General features: G+C 35.2%; 4 protein-coding genes across 8 annotated transcripts; 1 reads left to right on the top strand and 3 right to left on the bottom strand.

The window, feature by feature from the left end:
* Positions 1 to 58: 58 nt before the first annotated feature.
* On the top strand, positions 59 to 3,945 carry LOC110651490 (uncharacterized). Of its 3 annotated transcripts, none has more exons than XM_058148178.1 (4): positions 59 to 717; positions 1,317 to 2,297; positions 2,926 to 2,973; positions 3,178 to 3,945. In XM_058148178.1, the coding sequence occupies exons 1-4, from the start codon at positions 517 to 519 to the stop codon at positions 3,604 to 3,606; spliced, it is 1,659 nt and encodes a 552-aa protein (XP_058004161.1). In that variant the 5' UTR covers positions 59 to 516; the 3' UTR covers positions 3,607 to 3,945. The 3 variants fall into 3 exon arrangements, with proteins under 3 accessions (XP_058004161.1, XP_058004162.1, XP_058004163.1); XM_058148179.1 differs by having other exon boundaries at positions 540 to 717; positions 1,327 to 2,297; XM_058148180.1 differs by lacking the exon at positions 59 to 717 and adding an exon at positions 1,125 to 1,210.
* LOC110651491 (magnesium transporter MRS2-11, chloroplastic) lies at positions 3,058 to 12,481 on the bottom strand. Of its 3 annotated transcripts, XR_009149350.1 has the most exons (15): positions 12,024 to 12,481; positions 11,237 to 11,309; positions 10,924 to 10,994; positions 10,499 to 10,584; positions 10,277 to 10,367; positions 9,088 to 9,156; positions 8,203 to 8,283; positions 7,953 to 8,118; positions 7,810 to 7,855; positions 7,024 to 7,104; positions 6,008 to 6,090; positions 5,123 to 5,166; positions 4,906 to 5,022; positions 4,094 to 4,218; positions 3,058 to 3,469 (listed from the first exon to the last, which is right to left on the bottom strand). XR_009149350.1 is itself a non-coding variant. In XM_058148182.1 (14 exons), the coding sequence occupies exons 1-13, from the start codon at positions 12,372 to 12,374 to the stop codon at positions 4,927 to 4,929; spliced, it is 1,338 nt and encodes a 445-aa protein (XP_058004165.1). In that variant the 5' UTR covers positions 12,375 to 12,481; the 3' UTR covers positions 4,274 to 4,652; positions 4,906 to 4,926. The 3 variants fall into 3 exon arrangements, 2 of the variants coding, with proteins under 2 accessions (XP_058004165.1, XP_058004164.1); XM_058148182.1 differs by lacking the exons at positions 3,058 to 3,469; positions 4,094 to 4,218 and adding an exon at positions 4,274 to 4,652; XM_058148181.1 differs by lacking the exons at positions 3,058 to 3,469; positions 4,094 to 4,218 and having other exon boundaries at positions 4,732 to 5,022.
* An 801-nt stretch (positions 12,482 to 13,282) lies between these two features.
* On the bottom strand, positions 13,283 to 15,058 carry LOC110651487 (GDSL esterase/lipase At5g22810). Its single transcript, XM_021806845.2, has 5 exons — positions 14,701 to 15,058; positions 14,483 to 14,613; positions 14,159 to 14,392; positions 13,817 to 14,072; positions 13,283 to 13,726 (listed from the first exon to the last, which is right to left on the bottom strand). Exons 1-5 carry the CDS (start codon positions 14,939 to 14,941, stop codon positions 13,533 to 13,535), a joined length of 1,056 nt encoding a protein of 351 aa, XP_021662537.1. The 5' UTR covers positions 14,942 to 15,058; the 3' UTR covers positions 13,283 to 13,532.
* Positions 15,059 to 17,636: 2,578 nt separating this feature from the next.
* Positions 17,637 to 23,173, bottom strand: LOC110651489 (putative phospholipid:diacylglycerol acyltransferase 2). The gene is made up of 6 exons (XM_058148177.1): positions 21,531 to 23,173; positions 20,840 to 21,062; positions 20,268 to 20,551; positions 19,752 to 20,082; positions 19,171 to 19,436; positions 17,637 to 18,604 (listed from the first exon to the last, which is right to left on the bottom strand). The coding sequence occupies exons 1-6, from the start codon at positions 21,974 to 21,976 to the stop codon at positions 18,121 to 18,123; spliced, it is 2,034 nt and encodes a 677-aa protein (XP_058004160.1). The 5' UTR covers positions 21,977 to 23,173; the 3' UTR covers positions 17,637 to 18,120.
* Between the last annotated feature and the right edge of the window lie 1,419 nt (positions 23,174 to 24,592).

The following is a 24,592-nucleotide window of genomic DNA, read 5'->3' as shown; positions in this document are numbered from 1 at the left end:
ATATTTTGATTAATGTTTTTTAAAAATTATTTTTTTAACACCAAATGGATGAAAATCCGTTCCTTTAATTTCCCGGCAGGACTAATGCAGTAAACCCTAATTCACCCTCTTTCGTTTTTTCGCCACCACAAAAAAATCACTCCTTTTTTACTCTTTCTTCTTCTTCTCTCCCAAATTCACTCAACTTAGGCCTCTCGCTCTCTTTCATTCAGATCCTATTCCATTACCATTACTCCAATTTCTTCATATTTTCTCTGTTTTTGTTCTACAACAAAAACCCATATAGGATTTCTTGGATTCAACCAAGGAATCCCCAAATTGAATAAAAATTTAGTTCATTTGTCTATCCACTCGTCAGAATTTTCATTTTCATTTTCATTACCCGGTTTGTCCATCTTGCCATTGCTTTCTTGTTTACAAAAAACCCACCTCTGGGTTTCTCATTCTTGGTCAAGAAACGCTCATAAAGTTTGATTACCTCATTTGGTGAAAATTTTCGATCATTTTTGTTCTTCAATGGCGGAGGATAGGAATGGTGCCCGCAGTGAGGCGAGCGATTACACGTCCGAGGACGAGGGAACGGAAGATTACAGGAGAGGAGGTTACCATGCGGTGCAAATTGGGGATAAGTTCAAGAATGGGCGCTATGTGGTGCAGAGCAAGCTTGGTTGGGGCCATTTCTCTACTGTCTGGCTCGCATGGGATACCCAGGCATCGGTATGTTAGTCCCCCTCTCTTTTTTTTGGGTCAAATGATGGTCAAAGTTGCATTTAGTGGACGAGAATGTTGTGGAAAAGGAAATGGGGCGAATTTCTTTATAAATTTTTTTTCCAATTTGTTCTGATATTTTGGGTTACCAGTCTGGTTTGTTGCTGAGAAAGCTTGGGAAAATGAAACTGACACATTTTTGTTCAGGTTGTAGAGTGTGGGGAAAAGGGAGGAATAAAACTTAAATGAGTAAATTGTGTTGATGACGTGCACATGTCAGTAAAATAAAGAAGAAATACACACACGTATTGTAATTTATAAGATGGTTTCTTAAACAATTAGAGGGTCATCTTATGTTATTGCTGTTTTGGATCAAACTTAATTATGTTGATGTTTTGTTTTTTAGGTTTGATGAAGGTTTTAAAGTTCATTGAAGTTTATTATTTTTCTAGATTTAGTGTTTCTTGTTCATTTTGTACTCCTTCAATATTGACACTGTAAGGTGATTTATTTTTATGATTTTTTTTTCCATTCTCATGGATTCTGGCACTTCCCATTAGTTTTAATCGCTCCTCTCCTTAACAACATGAGAAATTCATTGTTTGTAGCGTAATGTAGCTTTGAAAGTTCAAAAGAGTGCCCAACACTACACTGAAGCAGCAATGGATGAGATAAAGATCCTCAAACAGATTGCTGAGGGAGACCCAGATGATGAAAAATGTGTTGTAAAGCTATTGGATCATTTTAAGCATTCAGGACCTAATGGACATCATGTGTGTATGGTTTTTGAGTTCTTGGGAGATAATCTGTTGACCCTTATTAAGTATAGTGATTATAGAGGGGTTCCTTTAGGCATGGTTAAAGAAATATGTTTTCATATTTTGGTGGGTTTAGATTACTTGCATCGCCAGCTTTCAATTATTCACACTGATTTAAAGCCGGAGAATATCTTGCTTTTGTCAATGATTGATCCATCTAAAGATCCTCGTAAATCAGACACTCCTCTCATCCTCCCAACCAGCAAGAATAAAATTGTTGCTGAGTCTCCTGCTTCAAAGTATAGTCAGAGTTTAAATGGGGACCTAACAAAAAATCAGAAAAAGAAAATTCGAAAGAAAGCTAAGAAGGCAGCTCAGAGTAGCGTGGGGAAAGAAGTTTATGAGGAAAACAGTGCAGATACTGAAGTACTTGGCCATGAAGATTCTAATACTGCTACAAAATCTAATGAAGGCTCTCACAATGAACCAAATACTTCGGTGGCTAAAGATGAATCAAGAAAGCATGAGGAAAACAAGGGTGTTTGTCAAGAAAAACTTGCTCATAGAAGAGGCAGTCGTTCCACAAGGCAAAAGCTATTGACTGCAGTTGACTTAAAGTGCAAATTGGTTGATTTTGGAAATGCTTGTTGGACGTACAAACAATTTACAAGTGACATCCAGACTAGGCAATATAGGTGTCCAGAGGTTATTCTTGGATCTAAATACTCAACTCCAGCAGATCTCTGGTCCTTTGCTTGTATTTGCTTTGAGCTGGCCACTGGTGATGTCCTTTTTGATCCTCACAGTGGCGACAATTACGATAGGGATGAGGTATGCGCAGATTATGCTATCCCACCTTTCCTCTCTTGCCCCTTTGCTTCTTCTTTTCCATTTAAAATTTATTATAACTTCTAAGTGCAAGTTAACAGTAAGATATGGTTTTGCTGAATGATAATTTGTTTGTTGCATAAGCAATTTAATTGGATTTATAAAGAATGTACTGATGCCACTGTGAAGATAAAGATTGGGGCTTACTCTGGGTAGCAGTACCTGAGTTTATGTGTGCTGGTCAAGTGTATACACTGAAAAAAAAAAAAAAGGAAAGAAAGAAAAAAGTGGGAAAAGGGCAACGTCCTTCTTGCCAGATGGTGTCACATGTTTGTTGGACATTAATATTTCTTTTGGTTCTCCTCTATGATATCCTCAAATATATACTAGTATATATGGAGCTAATTAAAACATTTCTGATTTTTCTCTTTGAATTTAGTTAATGATTGTGATGGCTAAACATGTTTGCTTTATAAAAGTAAGAATAAAGCATAAACGCAATGTGGTTTCTCCCAATGCACCCGTGAATGTTCTAATTTTGTGGTTCAAGCACCTCTCTCTCTCTCTCTCTCTCTCTCTCTCTCTCTCTCTCTGTTTCATAACTCACCAGTTGATGACTTGATGCTTACAGGATCACTTGGCATTGATGATGGAGCTTGTTGGCATGATGCCGCGTAAGGTAAGATTCCTTCATGTGCTTTTCTGATTTAAGAGAACAACAGAATTACCAAAAAAAAAAAAAAAAAAAAAAGGGAAAGTACAATTTTGTTATGATCTTAAAACCTTCATTTCACAAAGACTGTTTGAAAACATTAACTGCTTATGTACAGTACTTGGGTTTACAGAGTTGCTCAAACCATTGACTCTGCCAATAATTTCTCAGATTGCATTAGGTGGTCGCTATTCTCGGGATTTCTTCAATAGATATGGCGATCTGAGGCACATCCGTCGGTTGCGTTTCTGGCCTGTTAGTAAGGTGCTTATGGAGAAGTATGATTTCAATGAGCAGGAGGCAAATGACATGGCCGACTTCCTTATTCCCCTACTTGATTTTGTGCCTGAAAAGAGGCCAACAGCGGCTCAATGCCTCAGTCACCCATGGATTACTGCTGGCCCTCGTCTGCTTGAACCTTCCATGCCTCCTGTTCAACTGCATGCAAGTGATGGGAACATGTCTGAAAACAAGAGGGAAAGGGATGAGAGAGAAGCTATGGAAGCTGGAGTGGGGAATATAGCTATCATAGAGCGGCCAAATCACACAACCCTTCAAAATAAGCATGACCAAATTGGTATTAGTGTTTTAAAACCTTAATTTTCCGTGTCGGCCTTTTCTTCTTAAACATGGATTTGCCACAAGTGGCTTGCATTCTTTGCGAGGGTTTTGGGCTTCACACATAATTGAGATTGAAATTTTGCTACAGAGACGTGACTCTGGTAGCATATGGTCATGGTGTGGGTGATGATATAGAAACTAGTTTCTCTCAAAGTATGCTTGGATTGAAGATCCCTGACCAAGCATAGCCTCCATAAACTTAAAAAATCTCCTTTTTGATTTTTCATTGGACAATTTAGTTTCGGTCGAACTGATTTTGTATCATGCCTCTAGGTGTAGCCGCCATTTTTTACATTTGATTGCATCTGTTTCTCTTGATTTTTCTTTGGTTGAGTCATGAACGTTGCCGAATTCTTTGTGGTTGGCATGCTACAGCAATATATAGATATATATATGAAAAAAAACCCTTGACTCGTGCTGGTGACCCGAAATATTTCTCATAAATTGTTGCCTTGCAAGTTGATACCTATTGTCCAATGTTCCCTGCGCAATGTGGAGTTAATGGCTGGCTGCAAGTGATAGATCCTGATGGCAGTGTCTACCTGCAGTGGGAAGCCAGGCAAAACCCCCCCAATGGCCATGACTAGTATTCTGCAATTAAATAAAACCAGGCTAAGATGGGAAGGAGTAATGGATAATCAATAGCTGCAGCAGAATTGGCACTTTATGGTCTCATTAATCATTTTAAAGAAAAGGGTTTCAGCTGAGAAATCACAGGCAATAACATGAGTTTTTTTAGTGCCATTGCATTGCTAACAAACGTATGAAGAGCAAGTTCTGTTCCATTGCCTCAGTGGCCAAAATCTTTCCTTGAAGAATACATGGAACCTCGTTTCGTTTCTCGAGCACATACGATAGCAATGAAGGTCCACTCTTCCTGATTTTGTAGGCGAAACATGGGAATCTACTGTTTATATAACTACCAACAAAAAATGGGACCAGATATTTCAAATACCATCCAGTGGTCCCTTGTACAAGTGATTAATCAAAATTAATTGGCTAGGTATGGTTAACCTTTGAACCACTTGTAAAATAAACAGGACAGTATTAGGTTTTGATCACCATCATCGAAACACATACAATTTCAGGTTTCATGAACTAAACTTTGTAATGAAGATTGATAAACCTTCAATAATTGATATTCTTCACTTGGATTTACAGAGTTAGAAAAAATTTTCTCAAGGGTTCCACACTCTTTATCTCATGAGGAATATCTTTTATTAGTAGAATTGCAAATGAATGCCAATAGCCAATATAATCCAGCAAAAGGGAACTTACCTAACTCAAATAGTTGCTAAGTTACAGTATTTTCCTAGATCTGAGATACGAGTACATCATAAAAAATGCCACAACAGCACCAACAATTATCCCAGCTGTTGTCAGCCAAAAGGCAAACTGCAACCAAAAAGTTTATGGTACCATGAATCATTTTCAGTAGAAACAGAAATGAAAAATACTTGAGCACAATGATGTCTAAACTTTTGAATGGGCATACCATGTGCTCTTCAAGATAGGACTTCAAGTTCATGCCAAATATACCTGCAACCAGGAAACAGTTCCTCACATGAGCATGCAGCATAAACAGATTCTTCAGAAAACAATTTTGCAGATCATTGCAAGCCATAGAATATATCACTTTGCTTAGACTTTAATTGATATTGAACCTGAAATGTAAGCTACATGTTGAGAAATATGGCATATCTGTCAGTATTATCAAATGTTTTTACACAAATGATTCTTAAACTAAATACACCCAATTTTAAAATTTGAAATTTTTATATTTCAAAGTACCATTCAACAAAACAGTCTATGTTCCTCTAAACTTTGTTTCTCCTCTGATGTCTGATCCACTTAATTAGAAGACTCCATTACATCTTTCTAACTGTATAGCACTTTTTGGTTGGAACACGCAATGGGTAGTAATATTTGTTCAGAATATAGGAAGAAGCACTAGAAAAGACGGATCCATATGGCCAACTAGAGGAACTCAGGCCATAGTTGTCAGCCCAACTTCAAGAAAAGTATGATCGTTTCAGAATTCATTAGCTGCGAGAATTAAATAATGACGCTGGCCAGGAATTTGATATATGCATTTCATGACTCATGAGTTCACTATGCTGTTTAGGCTACCAAAGTAGTTCTCATTTCCAAATCAAGAAAGCCTTTGATTGTAAACAACTCAACACTAGTGTGTTAAGAAGTACAATACACCCACATAATGGCTTTCATTAGTATCACTGGAACACTGGTCAAATGCTGCGACAGTCATAACACATTCATATACAGTATGAAAGACTAACCATAACACATTCATAAACAGTATGAAAGACTAACTTCAAAATAATAAAGACATTAACTTCACATTTGGCGAAGGACACACCTGCAACTAGAGCACCGACTGCCACACAAAATGTCCCAACTTGGAGAAGTAATTCCACTCTACTTACTTCAAGCCTCCGAGAGCTGATAAAAGAAAAGAGTACATGTTCAAAGACAGAAGTGTGAGGGACATTAAACTCCAAATCATCATGCACTACTGAAAACCATCACCACCATTGCCAGGGTATTAGGCCATGGTTTTTTCTTGTTTTCCATCTTCCCCCTACCCCCTCACCTGTGTGGTAGGAATGAGCCCAGTTTCCCCCAATTTCCAATTCTCATCAACAGAATCTAGAAATAAAAATTTCAGTACCATAGGATTGAATTTAAATTTACTAATGAAGAGTCACGAATGTAGTTATGTAGTTTAGATGCGATTATTTTTACTTTCAATCATATGGAAAATATAAAATGAGCAAATTTTAGAAATGATTCACAGTTGTGTTTGATACAAACAAAATGTCTGATCTGACTATTTTAATCAATGCAGGCATATATGAAAATAGAGATGCTTTTTACGTGCCAACAAACATGGTTTCTGACCTTAACAAATCATGTGCCTTAATTCTTTAGGTACCACCAAAGGCATTATTTTTCAGTCTGAAGGCAAACAAAATAAGCAAGAAGAACTAAAGGCAGTTCATTCTACATGCCAGTCAATATGAAGCAAGCACATTCACTATTGAATCATCAGAACTGATCCTGAGCGCATTTGTGCATATATGCAAGTGTCTGTATTGTGTATTAAAGCTTCAAAACTTCAACTTCAGTTAGTAGCAGTGGCAGCAGCAACAGCAAGAATTACTATAATAATACCAACAACTTAGTTCCTACAGTAGGCTTTGTTTGTCATTTTCCAAGTATCTCAGCATGATTTAAGATAGCTTATTCTCAGCATGATTTAAGATAGCTTATTCCAAAATCAGTGCTGTACTGAACATGGAATGCTAGCATTTTTGTCTTAAGTTCTAATGCTAAGAAAAGTACAAAAATTTATAATATCATCCACAGTCCAACCTTAAATTAACAGCAATAGAATCTTCCATTTCTTTTGCAGAATCAAGAAGTCGTTCTGCCTGACCATGACAAGATTCACACCTGCAATCAGTTTGAAGAATATGTAACATGATCAGAATACAGGTTGATTTATAATGCAAACCAGCTTATTGCAGCATTTTCATCTTTTCATGTTTTTTCTTGTGGGGCAATGCTTGAAAATTTTTTTCAGTTCCTTTAAGTGGAACTAAAATGACAATAAAAATTACTTTCCTGAACAAATATGAAATTTATGGCCAATGTTAAAACCATGACCAAATGTTTTCCCAATCAATAAGAGGTTTGCTTATAATTGGTGAGTATCAATGGTGAGAGTTGTTCATAAACTAGCTTATATCCTGCCATCCCTCTCTCCCAACCCCCTTACAAACCAAAATATAAAATAAAATGAAAGAGCTATTTCTCTGGATGATCCAATACTTCGCTACAAACACTAATACCACATTAATTCATAAACACCATAATTCCATTCCAATCAACATATTTTCAGGGGCTTATAATCCTCCAGCTGCATCTTATATACATTTATCAAGTAATCACCAAGGGAAATTTTATGCATGAACAAAGTACAGCATATAACTATGGAAATATTGACATACAGTACATAAGGCAACAACATTGATTCACAATTAAAATATAAGATCATGTCAACAAAAATTACTATTGGTTAATTGGTTTCTCAAATTCTCTGTTGTTTCTTTTCTTCTTTTACTTTTAGCATTATCTAGAAATAGAAGCAGGAATAACCTTTGAAGATAATTTTCCAAAAGCATCTCAATTTCTTCCTCTTCTTCTGTGAACAAAAAAAGTAAAACCCATGAGAAGACTGTACTAAACTATAACATCACCTATGCAAATTTAGAATACACAGGCTCCTTTATATGGCTTACCCTCAGCAATTTGCTTTTCTAAGGGAACAGAGCATTCCACACTATTATTTCCCTTTACAAGAGTGCAGTTTCTTCCCATTATACATATACGACGTATTTCATGTGGGTCCTCCAAAAGATCAAGCAACATTTGTCTAAGAGCTCCTGCCCTTGAACCTAATTCAACCTTCCACATGCAAGTGAAATGTAAAAATCAAAGACCATTCCACTGTCATGACAGTTATGCCATTCCGAGTCAAGTATGCCATACCAATGTTTGCTTGCTAATACGGAGTTCCTCTAATATGTCAGCAGTTAACTTGTTGGGTAAAACTTCAAGAAGAGCTTGAACCTGAAGCAAACAACAAAGCACTAATCATAACAGCAGAACTAGTATCCAAGAGCAGGTAACATGAAGTTACATAAAAACATCAATCTAGAAAGACCGTATGGTTCATCAAATTTTATTAACAGAAGAAAGGTTTTTTTTTTTTTTTTTTTTTTTTTTTGCCTATGAATAAGGCAATAAGGTAAAGAGGCATGTTGATGGAAACAACTTGAATTTATTTCCATTTTCTAAGTATCATCCTAGTTGATTAAACAAGACTTTTAGGGTGTATTATCCAAACAAAAGTCTGAGAATATTGCAGTAATTTTGATTTCTGAAAATATTATTAAAATAATGAGAGTAGGTTGGGATGGGGGTTTAGAGAGAGAAATATGTTTGTCTTTGAAACAATAAACAACAGAGGATAATTTTCAGTAAATCATTCCATGATAAAAAAAATTTCTTTCAAACACTCAGGCATTTGCATTTGTAGAAGCATAAATTACTTTTTGTTGAAAAATGTTTATGATACCATGAAAGATCTTACAAAATTCTCTATTTGGTCAGGTAAAATATGAAGATTGGGGCTAGCCCAGTCCTTCCTTTTTCATCTCAGCTAATACCTAAAGGCTTCCTTTAAAATATCACATAAAAACTGCACCATTAGGCATTCAAAACATAAAACCATCAGACATTTAGTACATTAATCAAACCCTGGTCATTTTCATAATAAGTACTACTAGGCAAAGAACAATTGTTCCATAACCAAATATCGAACAGAAAATAGAAACAAAATACAAAACATAATCGCTATGTTCCCATACTCACACGAGGTTCAATAGTCATAAGTCTCTGCTCCAATCGCTGTACTCGTGAAAGCAATGCTGCTTCAACAACCTAAATGTTTAACAACAAATGCCCACTTCAAAACCACAGATATTAAAGAAGATATGGTAAGTCAAAGTGTTCTGGCAAACTGGTGGTAAAACTTCAAAACCACAGATTTTAAAGAAAATACAGAAATTCACAGTGTTGTGGTGAACTGGTGGTAAAAAAGTAAAATGCCCCTATAATTTCAAGCTTTCACCCATTTTCAAGTATACATGGTTATTAGTTCCCATAATCAATTAGTGTTCCAATGACACAAATGAAAATTGGTTCACATGGAAGCGACAATTATATCTGGTGATGCCTATCAGCCTATGGCATTTCAAATAGACTAGAAGACATGTGCTTATGTGGTTTTCCCTTATATTATTTCCCTTTTTATAAGTTTATATAAGTTTGGGGACTTCCCATTTTGAAAACAGGAAGTTGCTTCTTCTTGAAAATAGCTTAATTTTCAAATTGACCATGAAAAAAATTTTCTGTTTACCAATTTTCCCAAAACAAATTTAGCTGGAGTTATTTTACCCAAGTAATTACTATAAATTTCAAAGAGGGAATTTTACTGCATTATAATTCACAAAGTTGTCAGTTCTGACCCTCTACATTCAGTTTACTTTCAAGCCAGAGATTCTTTTTCCTAAAAAAGGCGGGCCCAATTTACAGTTTGTCAATTCACTGTATCTAGCTAGCGAGGAAATTATATTCCAGAAACTGCTCAATACACCCTGAATACATGTTTTATAACATGATTGCAACATCTTCTCTAATCCACTGTTTTCGAATTTATATTTCTGAAGAACTCTTTATTTATATAAATGAATGAGCATGCGTGTGGATGAATTTTTACACACCTTTTTTTTTTCTCCTTTATACATAATGCAAACACTCAAGACAGATACAGGAACGCTTTGGTAGATTAAAAAATTGGCACATAACTGTACTTAGAGCAAGTTTTTTGGCATTAGGCTATTAGTAGCACATATATAACTGGCTAATGATAAAACAAATAAAAGAAGAAGAAGAAGAAGAAGCTTTCCACAGATTATAGCATCAACCCAGCAAAATGCATGCGTATAGTTATCTTCTTGTTTCAGCAAATAAAATAAGAATTGCAGAATACCCCACTGACCTCAAGCTCAAATGGCATGCATGGCCCTCCATTGATATTTCTGGGATTTAATCGAGGTAACAATGTATCTATAAAAGCTTTCCCTCCTTTACTAAAAGGATTAGCCATAAAATAAATCTTCCATTGTCAGTTCAATTTAGAACAAGCTAAATAAATAAAAGAGATTTATATAAGAACAAGGTGAAGAAGATAACTTGCCCTACTCCAGAAGGGAAAGATTACCAGTTATAGTCAAATATAAGGACACGCTCTTGCATCGCTATTGCTCGTAACGAGCCCAGATTTAGCAATATAGCATGCTCACGAACCTAGAACGGTATTCCAATCAGTTAATCACAACAAATAGAAGACTATCAATATCAAATGTGCCCAGAATATTCAGAACGAAAATTCCAAAAGGTTCAAGCAGAAAGGCCCATGCTTCATCCTTTGGTAAGTTTGAGGTTCATTTATTTGCATTTTTCCTTCTAATAATTTAGGATGCATTCCTCTTGTGCATTTTCTTGTTTCCTCAATCATATGCGGAGAAAAAGGAAGACAACACAAATTATCAATAAAAAAACAAAAAATTAGAAACTACAATGCAAATTATCAATGAAAAAACACATAAAAAATATAACTACCAGAGCAGTAGACAAACTAAGTACCACTAAAGAAGGCATTGAATTTGTCAAAAACAATGACGGATCAACACTCCGGATATCTCTTGGGCGAAGACCTGGTGATTACAAAAAAAAAAAAAAAAAAATTCATAAGAGGAAAGAGCCCACGTCATTTTACTAGAATTAAATTAAAAATTCTGCTGATCCATCAAAAAATGCCAAATGAAATCATCACATATTGACAGCATGCGTTTAATCTCACAAAGGAAATACTAAATTATGCTAGAAATCATACAAACATATTAATAATACCAAGACGGAAGAAAATCTGAAGTTTTTCCTGGAAGGGTTTACCCACCACTTGACTTTAATAATTGGCGTCTGTTTATTTTCCTTGTAGATACCATCCCATTTGACTTCACTTCTACAACCTGTAGAGGGAAAAAGAAAGCAACATTCATGCAGGAAATAACACACAGTCGTTAATTACAGCAGAAAAGCATAAGAACTTTCAACATGCAGCTGCAAAATTTTAAGAATAATAGATAAACAATGACAAGCTTAAACCAAATTGAACTTTCAAGTTTCAACTATTTCCTCATAATTTTATTCTAAAGATGTCTGCACATTTATTCAAACCTTCTAAACTCCCCCTCGTACTTTTTCTCAACATTAATCTTATATATCTAGAATCAAATAACAAAGCCATTTCACTACACTCTTCCCTAATGCCTACGAAGATAACACTAGTATGTTTTCCTACAGCTTTGTCCTTACAAGTCACTTTTTCCATCCTCATCATGCAGTTGTAATGAGTATAACAAGAATTTCTACTACAGAATCAAATATCAGAATATGGGACTCTATTTTCACATAAATTAGGAAAATAAAGTTAATATAATTAAAATATTAAATTATATTTAATTTTTTCTAATATATCCGGACATATTACTAAATTAAAATTAAATAATTTATATTACTAAATTATTTTTAAAACTATAAATTTTAATATTTCAATGAAAATTAAATAGAAATGTATTAATACATTAATAAATAAATTACTATTTAAAAAAATAACTATAATTTAAAACTGTAAGACGAGGAAGTATAATAATAATAATAATAAAAGACGCAAAGAAACAAACCTCATAAATCGGCTCGCGAATCCCAAGCGTAAGAGAATCACCATACGAAGTGGCAATTCTCTCTCGCCGGCGTTGTTGGACTTTCGCGTCCTCTCTCGTTGCTTCTCCACCATCATCGCCATCAGACACCAAAGTCTCCGATTCACTCCAGCGATCCTCTTCAGCAGACGACTTCGTCAAGCACCTAACTCTGGCAGATACATTGAGCGCGATTGGAACTAGCGGAATCATAGCCTTCCGGATGGAAATTGGAGAAGACGATTGGCATGGAGAGGGATAGAAGAGGAGATAATCAGGTCCTGGAGACGAAGTGTGGACTGGAAATTGAAGAAGATGAGAAGACAGTGCCATTTCTGAGTGTGAGAAGTTCTGGTCATGGAAGGTAGGTGAGAGAGAGAGAGAGAGAGAGAGAGAAAGAGAGAGGCGTGTTTGTTTTGCGATAAAAAAAATAGGCGCTTTTTGGAATGGAAGTTTGTTAAGTAAAATTTACAAAAGAATGGTGACAGTTATTTGTGGCTTGGATTTGGTCTCGTCATTCACGTGCTTTTCTACATGTAATTTTCAGCGGGAAGGTGGGCCCACCGGAGGGTTGGTTGGCGTCCTCTTCGAGTCTACTCTAATTTAGGTTTAGGGAAATCAGAATTAGATGGTAGGATTTTTTTTTTTATTTTAATTTTAATTAAAATTAAAATTGGGATGATTGTTTAATCAAAATTAAAAATGACTTTATCTTTTGAATTCTAATCCTTTCAATTGTAATACCTTCAGAGTGCCTGCAATTTTTCTTTTTGCACACTTAAAGATGCTAATGTTCTTTCATGTTCTATAATAGGACTTCTTAGTGGGTAGTCTCGTTTGCAGGTAGTCTTGCACAGTATCAATCCGTAAACTTCACCAAAAATTGTTGACATTGCTCGTGGATTTATCTTGTGGGTTTGAATATGTAAGCAGATAGTGACACAATATGCTTATGAAAAGTTTGAACTTCTATATAGGCATCGGATAGACTACTATTTAGAATTTAAGTGGATTTGGATATAGTATTTATGTTAGGTAGGGTATTTCTCAAATGCCTTGGCATTACATGGTCAAATCTCCAATTTTATATCAGTAAATGGAAATGGATCTATTTCATTTTCCAACTAAAAGCTGTAAAACAGCAGTTGTTTCCTAGTTGTTATAGGACAGAAAGGGAGAAATGGTGCCTGAACTTCTAGTTCTATACATACATGCTACATTATTAGTTCACAATATCAGCATAAATGTAATGGCAAGTATGCCTTATTTTATTCATAGTCAATGTTACATAGAGTATTGCACAAATTAAAATTACATGGTGAAATTGAAAAGAAAATTTTGAAATTTCCAAGTCATGCACAATTCAAGCAATCTCTTCTGGTCACGTTCAATGTAAGGAAGATAGCCAGACTCTCAAACAACATTAATAATCCCATTGCAGGGAAAGCATACATATATATATATATATAGAAACTCCAAGCATTATTATTGTTAAAAGATGAGAGAGATGCCACTGGTAAGCAAATCATCTGCTAAGATTTTGTTTGCAGCCTCTGAAGGATGAAAACCATCCCAGAACACATACTCGGATGCATTTGCACATGTTCCCACAGATTTCGAATTGCACAATATTGATGTTTCTAGCAACCCTGTTCCACAGCAAGCCTTTCTTGCCTCTACAAATCCTGTAAGATGCAAAGTATCAAATCAAATGAGTGCTACTGAAATTATTTATGGGTGTCAAGGGACTTGTATATTGTCAATTTTATTTGTACCATTATCAGCAGGTTTTGTAACAAGATCATAGAGAGGTTGGTAGATATCGAAAACAAGTAAATTGAGGCCTGAAAGCTTGTTTACAAGGCTCTGAGATGTGGCATTGAGCTTGTTATTGAAGGAAATTGCATCCTTGTTTAACTTGGCCACACATTCATTACTATCAGAGCCAAATATTGTGATAGCTGCTGGTAAACATCCAAGGGGCGGCAATGATGTTACTCCAACCTTTCTTGCTCCTAACTTATATAAATCCTGTGCATAATGTGACTTCAGTAAACAGTACTTGGTGGTAAAACTATATTTTACAAGCATGGCAAGTAATGTATGTTGAGACAAACCTGAATGAAATTTGCATAGGATTGCACGAGAATGTCAGAGAACTGTTCAGGTGTATACTTCTCGTAGAGAAGAGGATTAATGTAATAGTTTTGAACAAAGTCACTAGCTCCAGCACTAACAAGGTAGACTGCATCAGATATAATTGATGAAGCATTGGTTTTCCCTGCAATTCCCACTATCTTGTTCTGGTATTCCTTGTAGTATTGTAGTTGCTGAGTCAATGGGATTGCATGCTACACCACCAAAACTCAAAAACTCATATAAACAGTTTAAAGAGAGAGAGAGAGAGAGAGAGAGAGAGTGACGAGTCTAAGTGGAATTACATATAGCTTAGCTGTAGGGTCATAGAAACCAGAAGCACCAGATGCAAAATTGGCACCAATCAGGAGGTTTGTGCCTTGAGCTTCTTTGCTAAGGTAGGCTGGTGGATAAGAAGTGAAGCCTATGTTCTCAGCTGTTTATTTGAGCACACGCACACAAAACCAATTAACAAACAATATAGGAAAGTGATACTGATTTATTATGCTTTGAGGTCAATTACCAGTGAAATCAGAGGCAAGTTTTCCATTGCAGAATCTGCCAGTTGGTTGATGATTGATAAAGTCCCTACCATAAGGAGGGAAGTTTGCCTTTACAATAGTGTAAAGGTGGTTGTTGTTGCCAGCATCAACAACAGAATCTCCAAATATGAACAAGGCAGGAACCAGAGGTTGGGCATTGGCCACCGAGAAAACCAGAGCAATAAGAAGAAAGGAAGAATACAAAGAATTTGACAGGTCCATAAGTTTCAACTTCTTTTTTGGCTTGATTTACGTAGGTGTGTGTAAGAGAGAGGGAGGGGAGGTATGCAATGCAAGTAGGTATGTGGCGAACTGGGATTTAAGAACAGCTTGGAAGTGGAATTTATAGTGAAAGTTAACAATTCCAAATGGAATTTTACCTAAGGGATATAATTTATTGGCTTTTGTTACCCAAAGTTACAATGTATTGGAATTCATGAAATGTGAAGTCTCACAGAAGTGACATACAAACATTTAGGTTGAGGTAGACCGTGGAGGTGGCCACCAGGCTGGTTTTAGGTCAAAACCGGTGATTCTGGTTTAATATTTAAGGAAATCAGGATCAGACCGCAAGGTCCATTTGATTTCAGTTTCAATCTTAGTCTCAGTTTTAGTTCAATCCAGTTTTGATTAAATTCAATGGTTAAATTTTTCTTTAAAAAATAAAAAAGAAAATTTTGATTTGGCTCAAAATCAGACCAAAAATGATTTTAATCATTTTGATTTCAATCGGGTTTAATTAGAAATCGGACCATGACCAAGTCTAAGTTAAGGTGAATTGAGGTGTTATATTACTTTAATGGGGTACCACTTGGAGATACAGAGGTTTTTTTTTTTTTTAAATCTTCTGTTAATTGTATTCTTGGTCAATGTTCACCATCTTTGCCTTCTCATTCAAGTTATCAACTATGTTGAGCTAATTTGGCTATTTTTGATTAACCAGTCTGCATACAAAATTGTCAATATTTTTGGCCATGAATAGCCAAACTTGCCTTTCAATGTAACAGTCCAGACCCCCTCCATGTTATGGGTAGAAATGTCATATTATGAAGAAAAATAGGTACCCATTATCAAATAAAAGCTGGACTCCCATATTAGTCCACAAAAAGAATTGGCAGTGGTTCCAACTAAAATCAAGTTGAGTGTCTTAATGACATACGGTTTTAGCTGTTCTAGCTTCCAGGATACCCTCTTCTTCCTGTACCTAAAAAGAAGAAAGCTTTTATGAAAAAAAAAAAAAAGATGGCACATGTATTTAGACAATATCCATAGCTGAGACCTTCAAGTCTTTGCCAACCTTAGTATTGTGTGCCCTTATTTACTTCTGTAGCAGCTCATCAATCACTTTCAAGATCTTGAGATAACCAGCTGCACTTTTGCAACAAGATTGGATATGGGCCACCCTTTATTACGTTGTTAAAAGGGTATGCTTCACTGAGAGGGCCAATGCAAAACCAAATTGCCCTCAAGGGGCTGTGATGTCTTTTCATTTTTTGTTACTCTGAGTTAGCTTTTTTTATGGGCAATTGGTTACAGTGGTTTCTTGTGCTTTTAGCCTTTGATTTCAAATGGGATTTGGCACCCTTTGCTTCCTTCTAATTGATGTTCCCTTCCTTCTAATTTACTTGTGGAAATGTACATGGTTAATAAAAAGAGTGGTATGGACCATGGAGTTAAAAATGGCACTTGTTTTGGCATGTTTGGTGGATGATAACGATTTGCACAATTTGGTCAAACATTTCAGTCTAATGCCAAACAATCCTGAACTGAACATGGTAATTTATTATTGCTTGACGTTCAGGGAAGGTTGAGTTGAGACTGGAAAATTTCGCTGTAGTTATTCTGTCATTGATTTCATCAAATTTTTGCTTAAATTACCCCCTTGATTGATGTTCAGTCCATGACAACTAAGAATCAAGAGCAAAGATTTCTCAATAAAATACCTAAATCTTTCTGTCATTCATTCGACTCACTTTGTACTCAATCAATTTTCTTCGACTTTTTCCTTGCAGAACCATCTGCTTTGATACCACTTGTTAGAGATTCAAAGAGCCAAAAAATGTTTGAGGAGAATTCTTTTAAATGGGATGGACAGTATGAAAGAAGTTTCATATCACATCCAACCGAAAATCTTAAAGTTACTTCCCCACTTATATTTCAACGTGGTAACACGTGCATGTGCCCAAGAAAGTGTAAAGAAACTGTGCAAACTTCTCTGATTTGTCTTAACCATGTTACACTAGCAAACTTATTTCGAAGATTGAACCCTTGGTTTACATCGCCTGGACTAAAACTTTTTCCGGCATGGCAGAAATTTAAAAGAGCCATTTTCTTTGAAGAAAATGAAGAAACTGGTTAATAGAGAATACCTAATTGCATAGCAGTTTACAGAAGTTTGATGTTTCCTCACTTCTGTGGAAACTGATATCCTAAGGCAATCAAGATGAGTTCATGTGAAGCAGTAAGATTTGATGATTGATTGATTGATTTGGATTGATTCCGTTGACAGAGTGTGCAAATAACAGGACAATGATAATAGAAATTTAAAAATGCCTACACTTGATCAATAGTTAGTGCCACTAAAATTAAAACAATGTTTCAATAATAGCAAAATTGTTTATAATCATGATATTTTCAATTGTGATTCACAGGTTCAAAAAATAAATAACAAATAAGGCCTATGGGAATTGTGACCTTTCAAGCCCACTATCAAATAGAAAAAAAAAATCATGGCATTAGAAAATTTGCTGAATCAACCCAATTGAATTGAACTTTTTTTATTTTTTTATTTTTTTAAAATTTCCTTTTCATTTTAACTCTTCTCTTGGTGAATTTGATCTGCCCTTGCATTAAATAATGAGATATGGAAGGTAGATGATGACATGATATGGAGATGGTAGTGGTGAAGATAACAAAATACTAGGAAACCAAAATCTTTATTTCATTAAAACAATTTTTCATGAGTAGATTATTTGCCAAAAAGAAGATTACAAAGCTTTGATCGCTCGATTTTTATCAAGAAAAACAAGATTTATCCTTTATTTGATGATAAACTCAGGTAAAATGGGCACCCAGCTTGTCAAATCTCACTCACAACAGTACCAGTCTACCAGGGCACTAGTGATTTCCTGTAGGACACTCCCTGAATATAGCTAGAGCTTATATGCTTCCAGCTTGCCTATGAACTCATATCCTTCACACTCACGCAGACGTAGTTCTATCATCAAGCTAGGAACCCCATAAACTCTTGCACCTTTTTAACTCTTCCACGGTAGTTTCAATAGTAAATGCAGTTATGAACAAACCTCAATCAGCAACTCTACATATGTAGTACTCTTTCTGTGCAATGAAGATGGTAAACTCCAGTTATCGTGGTTAATGTGTCTATACCTCTAATATAATCACAACTGAAGATTTATTTTCTCTGACATTTTCAAGATATCAGAATGAATCCTATCACCTCCAATCTCAGCACCTGTGGCTCCAGCTGCAACTCTTAGTACGTCTTCAATAAAAGCATAATTTCCCAAGACGTCAACATGTGATCCACTCTCTGTAGTTCTTCCCTCAAGCAGGCTTGATGATGGTTTGTGTTGATACTCCCTTATGTATGTGCGACTGCCGAATGGGTTGAACCGGGTTCTTCCTTTCCAACCTTTGGCACACATAAAGCCAGCACTCAGTGCGGGAACACTTTCATCCCCATCAACTAAATATACTCCATTTTTCAAGCAACTACCCTCTTCTCCATCAACTGAGGTGTCAATCCGGAATGGAATACTCTTGCACCTATCAGCTGGGGATATCTTCAATACATATGACCTTTCAGTAGGAACGCCAACCCCGTATAAGCAGTATATCTCCATATCTGGTGCATCAGGTAACCTGAAACAGAAAACCAATTCTTAAACCATTAATGTTTTTACATTTGGGTTGTTGGGGGGAAGAAAAACTTCATTTGTTAAATGAAAATTTAATGTTCTCTAAAGGCCACAGCAAAGGGAAGGAGCTCCATGATGAAGGGCAGAATGCTATTTCGTACAAGAAGCAATTCTAGAGGTTATTGAATATGAATTTAACAAAGGAGAATTGTGGACCTTGTCTTGTGATTGATAATCTAAAACAGTTCAATGGTTTTTAATAGGGTAATCGATGTTGTTTTCATTTTCTACCTGTTTGTTAGAGGCCAATAGCCAATAAAAATGTTTTCCAATCCCAAAAGCCATTCTTAAAAATGAAAAATAAGTTTCAATCTTTAGAATCTTTTTTTGTAGGTATGTTTCAGATGCACATGTGTACTGCAACCACACAAATATTTCATGTACATTATTCACAATTTTCATGTAATATATCTGAGAAATGCATGCCAAAAGAAGGAAGCACATATGACTAAACAATTTAAGTTAAATTTACTATTATTTACAAATATGACAAAGGATATTCATGCCCACCTGGTTTCTAGTGGGTTAGACCAGTATATGTAATGTTCATACTTAGGATCATCAAGGTTGTCAGCTATCCCATGAGAGAATTGAGACTCAGCACGTTGCATCATTTTTGGAGCCACAAAACGAAGTAAATCAAAAACAGTTGCAGCTGTAAAAGCTTTGTTTTCTGCAAATTTTCGTATACTTTCCCTGTTTATCACATCATATTCAGTCCAAACCTGTCCACATGAGGACCCTGAATTCTTGTCCATATGCAAACCAAAAAATTCCTGTTGACATCTCCTTTTCATCATCCATGTTATTTAAATCAAAAGCATATGACACTAAAAATCTAAATAAAATAAAATATGAGAATTACACTGGCATTAAGCGTGGCTCATTCAAATTTAGCATAGTTGGCAATGTATGGACTTTAGACTTTCCAATCCATGAACCAAACATAGGAAGCATTTTTGCTATCTTGTCCATAGATAGGGTCACTATGTTAGGTTCATATAAAAAAGCTATGTTACTAGGTTTACATTTTTTGTTTCATCACCTTATCAACATTCAAGGTTTGAGGCAGCAAAATAATAGAATAGTACCTTTGTATCAAAAGAGGGAAGCTCCGAGGATGGTAATTGTGATGCTGACTTGCCAAAAGAAACTATCCTTCCATACTTATTTGACTCTTTCACTTGTAAACCTCCTTTCACATCCGTGCTGTTATCATTTGTCGAGGTTAGCAGGGATCTCTTCTTTGAACAAACACAAACTTGCCCTTCTTCAGGAAACCAATCCAGGTTGCCCCAGATAGTCTCTCCTCCTTTAGGCAGCAATGACACAGTTGAATCCCATGTTCGACTCACCCGCAGGACATGCTCTACAGTCTGAATCCCGAGAAGTTCAGAATCCAAAACACCAGATAACATAGCTCTATCATGTCCATGAAAAGATATTTCAAAAGAATCAGTTTTTTTATTTAATCAATGTTGAGACTTTAGGAAAGGGAAATGAGAAAAACCTACATAATCACTTCTAATTGCACTGTCTTACTCTATCAAGTTTCAGTGTCACTAGCAAAAAGCAAATACTATAAGGGATAGATTGCAAGCACCAACCTGAACCTTGCAACGTCTTTTCCCTCGGTAGTGAGTATACTAGTAACCATCTTTGGAGAACCAAGAAATGTTGGACCAATGTTCATGATTGCTTTTATGTGCTTGCTGCACCAACCTGGACCACTACCACCTCCCATCAGAGGAGATAGTTCAACCCATTTAAGGAAGTGCAGAAAATAGATGGCCCCCATGGAATGGGGAACCACTACCACTTTCTTATAACCATTTGTTACATACATAAGTTCTATTTTACTCTTCAATCTAGTAAGAGCCTGGTCCCGAATCTGCTTGTTTTGAATAAGGAATATATTAGTGAAAACTCTATTCAATTTGATCATAATTATACAAAAATTGAAATGCTTTGTAGATGTTTTTGCTTTGAAATTAATTTTTGAGTGAATTTTAGTATGAAAGTTCATATTTAGTCTGTTTTCCAAGCATTCCTTATTTGCTTGAGGAACTTCATTACTGTTACTCACAATCAACACTGCTGCAGCAACTAACATGCAGAGATCTATAATAGAGCGAATTTCAAGATAGATGGTTGCATTAAGAGATTAAGAGCTATATACCTCTGTATTCTGAAAAGAGAGCCTCCAATCATAGGCTGCCATGAAGAGATTCTTCCCTTCATAACCAATTTTTGCCAAATTCTCAATGAGAACAGCCCAAACAAAGTACCCTGAAGCAAAATAGTCAGCTGCAGCCAGTCCAGGGACAGCACGGACTCGAACACCAGGCGGGTCAAGACCAGTCTCATTGTGCAAAATCAAGTGGTCCAACCAACAAAGTGACCTAGACATTCCAAAGCAGCTTGCATATGAGCTCATTTAATCCTATCAAAGTGTCAACTCATGAATAGAGGGGGAAATTTTGTTAAAACCCTTCGACGACAATTTCATAAAGTGAAGACAGATGATCCAACAAATTTCCATACAATTTCATAAGTAAAATTCAAATTCTAACGCTTGAAATTGAACAAAAAATGGACTTCAACCATCCTAAGATGGTCTCTTTACGATGAATACAGGCCAACACCAAAACTTTAATATAATTCCCATCAAAGTTGACGTCCAATCCAAAATGGAACACAAATTGACTGGAAAAAAAAAAGTGATTCAATCATGCTTAGACAGTACCAATCTGCTGAGGCAGAATGAGTTAAATTCCAGAACAATTTTAGTGTAGTTTATCATATCTATAATTAAATATTAAAACATCAGAAATTGATTAAAGAAAGAGTGATATAATTCCAAAGCAAACCTTTTGAACATCTCGGAGAAGGTACCACCCCAAAGTCGCTTTCGAAAAAGACCTTCTGCACAAGGCTTGCCCTCCCAGAGCTCCAGGCCTCCAGTAACAAAGCCAGGTACCAAAACCACTGGATGCTGAGCAATCAAGCCTTCACGTTTAAGTCTTGTTCCAGGTGATTCAGGGACCTGAAAGCCAAGCAATGTGGCCGGCAAACAGTGATACAAGAAAAACAGAAGCCACCAAATAGTGCACAGATACCCAATCATCCAACAACAGTAGTCTATGCAACTCAATTCTCTGGGCCCTCTTTTAGTCTTTTTCTTGTTGATTTCTAAGCCATTTTTGGTAGGTGGGGCAACAATTTCTTCTTTCTTCTCGCATTTTTGGGATTCATACGACTGGAACCTCACAGGCTCCACAAAGCATAGCTTTCGAAATCGAACAATTAAAGCCATGGGGGATGAAAAATTTTTCAAATTCACCACCAAGAACAACCAAATTCAGGAAATGAGAAACAAATAGATAAAGAGAGTCTTGGTGGTAAAATTTAAGGAAATTTTAACTTGGGATTCAGTTTAAAAAACAGAAACAAGAACAAGCCATCAAAAGAAATTAAACTCTAACAAGAAGAGAAAGAAAAAGAACAACCCAGCAAGGAAAAATATGAGATTGCTGAGCAACAATGGTGAATTATAATGCAAACATGGTTATGGGCTTTAAATAGCCGTTAGAACACGTGGTGCAGAAGATGGAAGATATGTGGTGCCTGTGGAGGCACCAGCAACCAACACTTGATAACAAAAACAAGAGAATGAATGAGAGAGAGAGAGAAGGATAGAGGATGGTGTCATCATGGTGAAACAGATATAAAGAGGATGAGAAACTTTTTTTTTTTTTAATTATTTAGCTTCTGTCAATATTCTTCTATAAGGATGGTGGTGAAAAGGAAGGGAGCTTTTGGAACTTAGAATCAATTGAGAGACGAAATCAAGAGAATTAGCGTGTGTGCATACACATAACAATATTTAGTCATTTTGCAGGACACTTGTCTTTGCCTTCCGTACATGCAATCGAGACGTATCGTAAATATGCTTCCTTGGGTTCTATTCTCTGCCTTTTTCATGCTTGTCCCTCCCCTTTCTAGTCATTTACACACTTTTCCTTCTCTCCCTCTGCGGGCCTAAACCAGGCACTGAAAGGTGGGAGGGGGGTGGGGGGTGGTGGGTGGAGGAAAATGGCCAAACTTTTTCTGGGTTTTGTTGGAATTGCGAGAGAAAGAGCTGTTACGGAGAAAAGATAAAGCAGATATGTTGGTGCCTGAATCATGGGAAAAGCGGAGCACACATTTCGAAAAACACAGAAACCCAAATTGTCTAGCTACGTGATGAATCCATAGTGAACAAGAAGAAGGAGGAGAGGGAGAAGGAGAAGGAGAAGGAGAAGGACAGAAAGCGGTGATGGTGGTGGTGGACCTGATAGCGAGAGGCAAAACTTGGCAAGAGCAGACAAATACAAATACTAAGCTTTGTAGACGTGTATGTGTATAGATTACAGGCGCATTATTTAAGGAGATGAAGAGACATGATTCATGGTGGTGTGTTATGGTATGTGTGAATTGGATGATGTTCCCTCTCTTCTGCTTTATTTGTCTTTCATTTTATTTTCTTCAATCTATCTTCAAAGTATTTAGATTCATCGATCAAGATGGGAAAACCAAACACATTTTAAACGTTTTACCCATTTGGTTTTCTCCTTAAGCCTAATTTTCGAAATAGCAAGAATGTGCTCCCTAATCAAATAAAATGCCTAAAAAATTTATGTGCCTTTTTTATATATATATTTTATTGTATAATAGTTAACTTATTAAATTGTAAAAATTTTTGAATTTTAATTATTAAAATTTTATCTCATATAAAAAATTAATAATTATTTAAAATTCTTATTTCCATATTTTTTTAAATTTTAAATTTTTAAATTTTATCATAATAACTCTAAAAATTATACATTTTTAACAAGAGTGACATGTTTTTTAAAAAATTATAAATATATTAGGAAAATGCTGCAAATGTAAGTTACTGTTAATAATTTTAATTTATATATATTTTTTTAATTTTAACGTATAAAAATAACATAATATTTTAAAATTTTTATTAATATTTCAAAATTTATTTTTATTACTTTTGTTCCTCAAACATTTTAATAAAAATTTTATAATAAAAATATATATGTATGTGTGTTAATATATTATAAATTATTTTATAATAATAATTAATTATTATAATATTAATAAAATAATTATTAAATAATTTATAATTTATATATAATAAAAAATATTATACCATATATTACCTGTGTGATAATATTATAAAAAAAAATTATGAATATATATATATATATATTAAAATTATACCTAAAAAATAATTTTACATGAGTGTACTACTTAATCAAATAAAGGTTTCTTAAAAGATGGATGTGACATAATTTTTTATTTTTATTTTTATATTTTATTATATAATAATTAACTTATTACTTTAATATTTTAAATTTTATATAAGATGCATTCTTTTGCATTAAGAGCAATGATGGAAGACATTAATCTTGAAAATTGCTTTGCATTATTTCATTAAGACTCTTACCAACCTCTTCCACCATTACCATGACTTTTTCATGTTTCATCTCCAACCATCATTGTGGACAAATTTTGTGGTCCATCATGGCTTAATTAACTATATATTTCTATTTTGTTATGATTTGTCCAGTCTGCATAGCATGGCAACAAATAAAATCTTCAGGAAAATCATTTTATTTTAATTTAAATTCAATTAACTATTTTTACATTTAAATTTATCTTAAATTTTTTTTATTAAAAAAATATTATTTAAATATCACTTTTCGGCCGACACCATAGATCTGCATGTATCAGCAACAACTCCACTTAATATCCCTACAGTTAGCATTTTAAATAAATGGAAATATGGATAGGTGAGGAGGAGATGTAGCTCTCGTCTTCAAGGTGTGGGCTCTTATTAAAAACGACGTGCCAAAATTTTAAAATTTTGGGTTTTTTTCCT

This window comes from Hevea brasiliensis, chromosome 6, assembly GCF_030052815.1.
Source record: "Hevea brasiliensis isolate MT/VB/25A 57/8 chromosome 6, ASM3005281v1, whole genome shotgun sequence".
Classification (NCBI taxonomy): Eukaryota; Viridiplantae; Streptophyta; class Magnoliopsida; order Malpighiales; family Euphorbiaceae; genus Hevea; species Hevea brasiliensis.
Note: the sequence above shows the minus strand (reverse complement) of the source record. Positions and strands in the feature narration are given on the sequence as shown.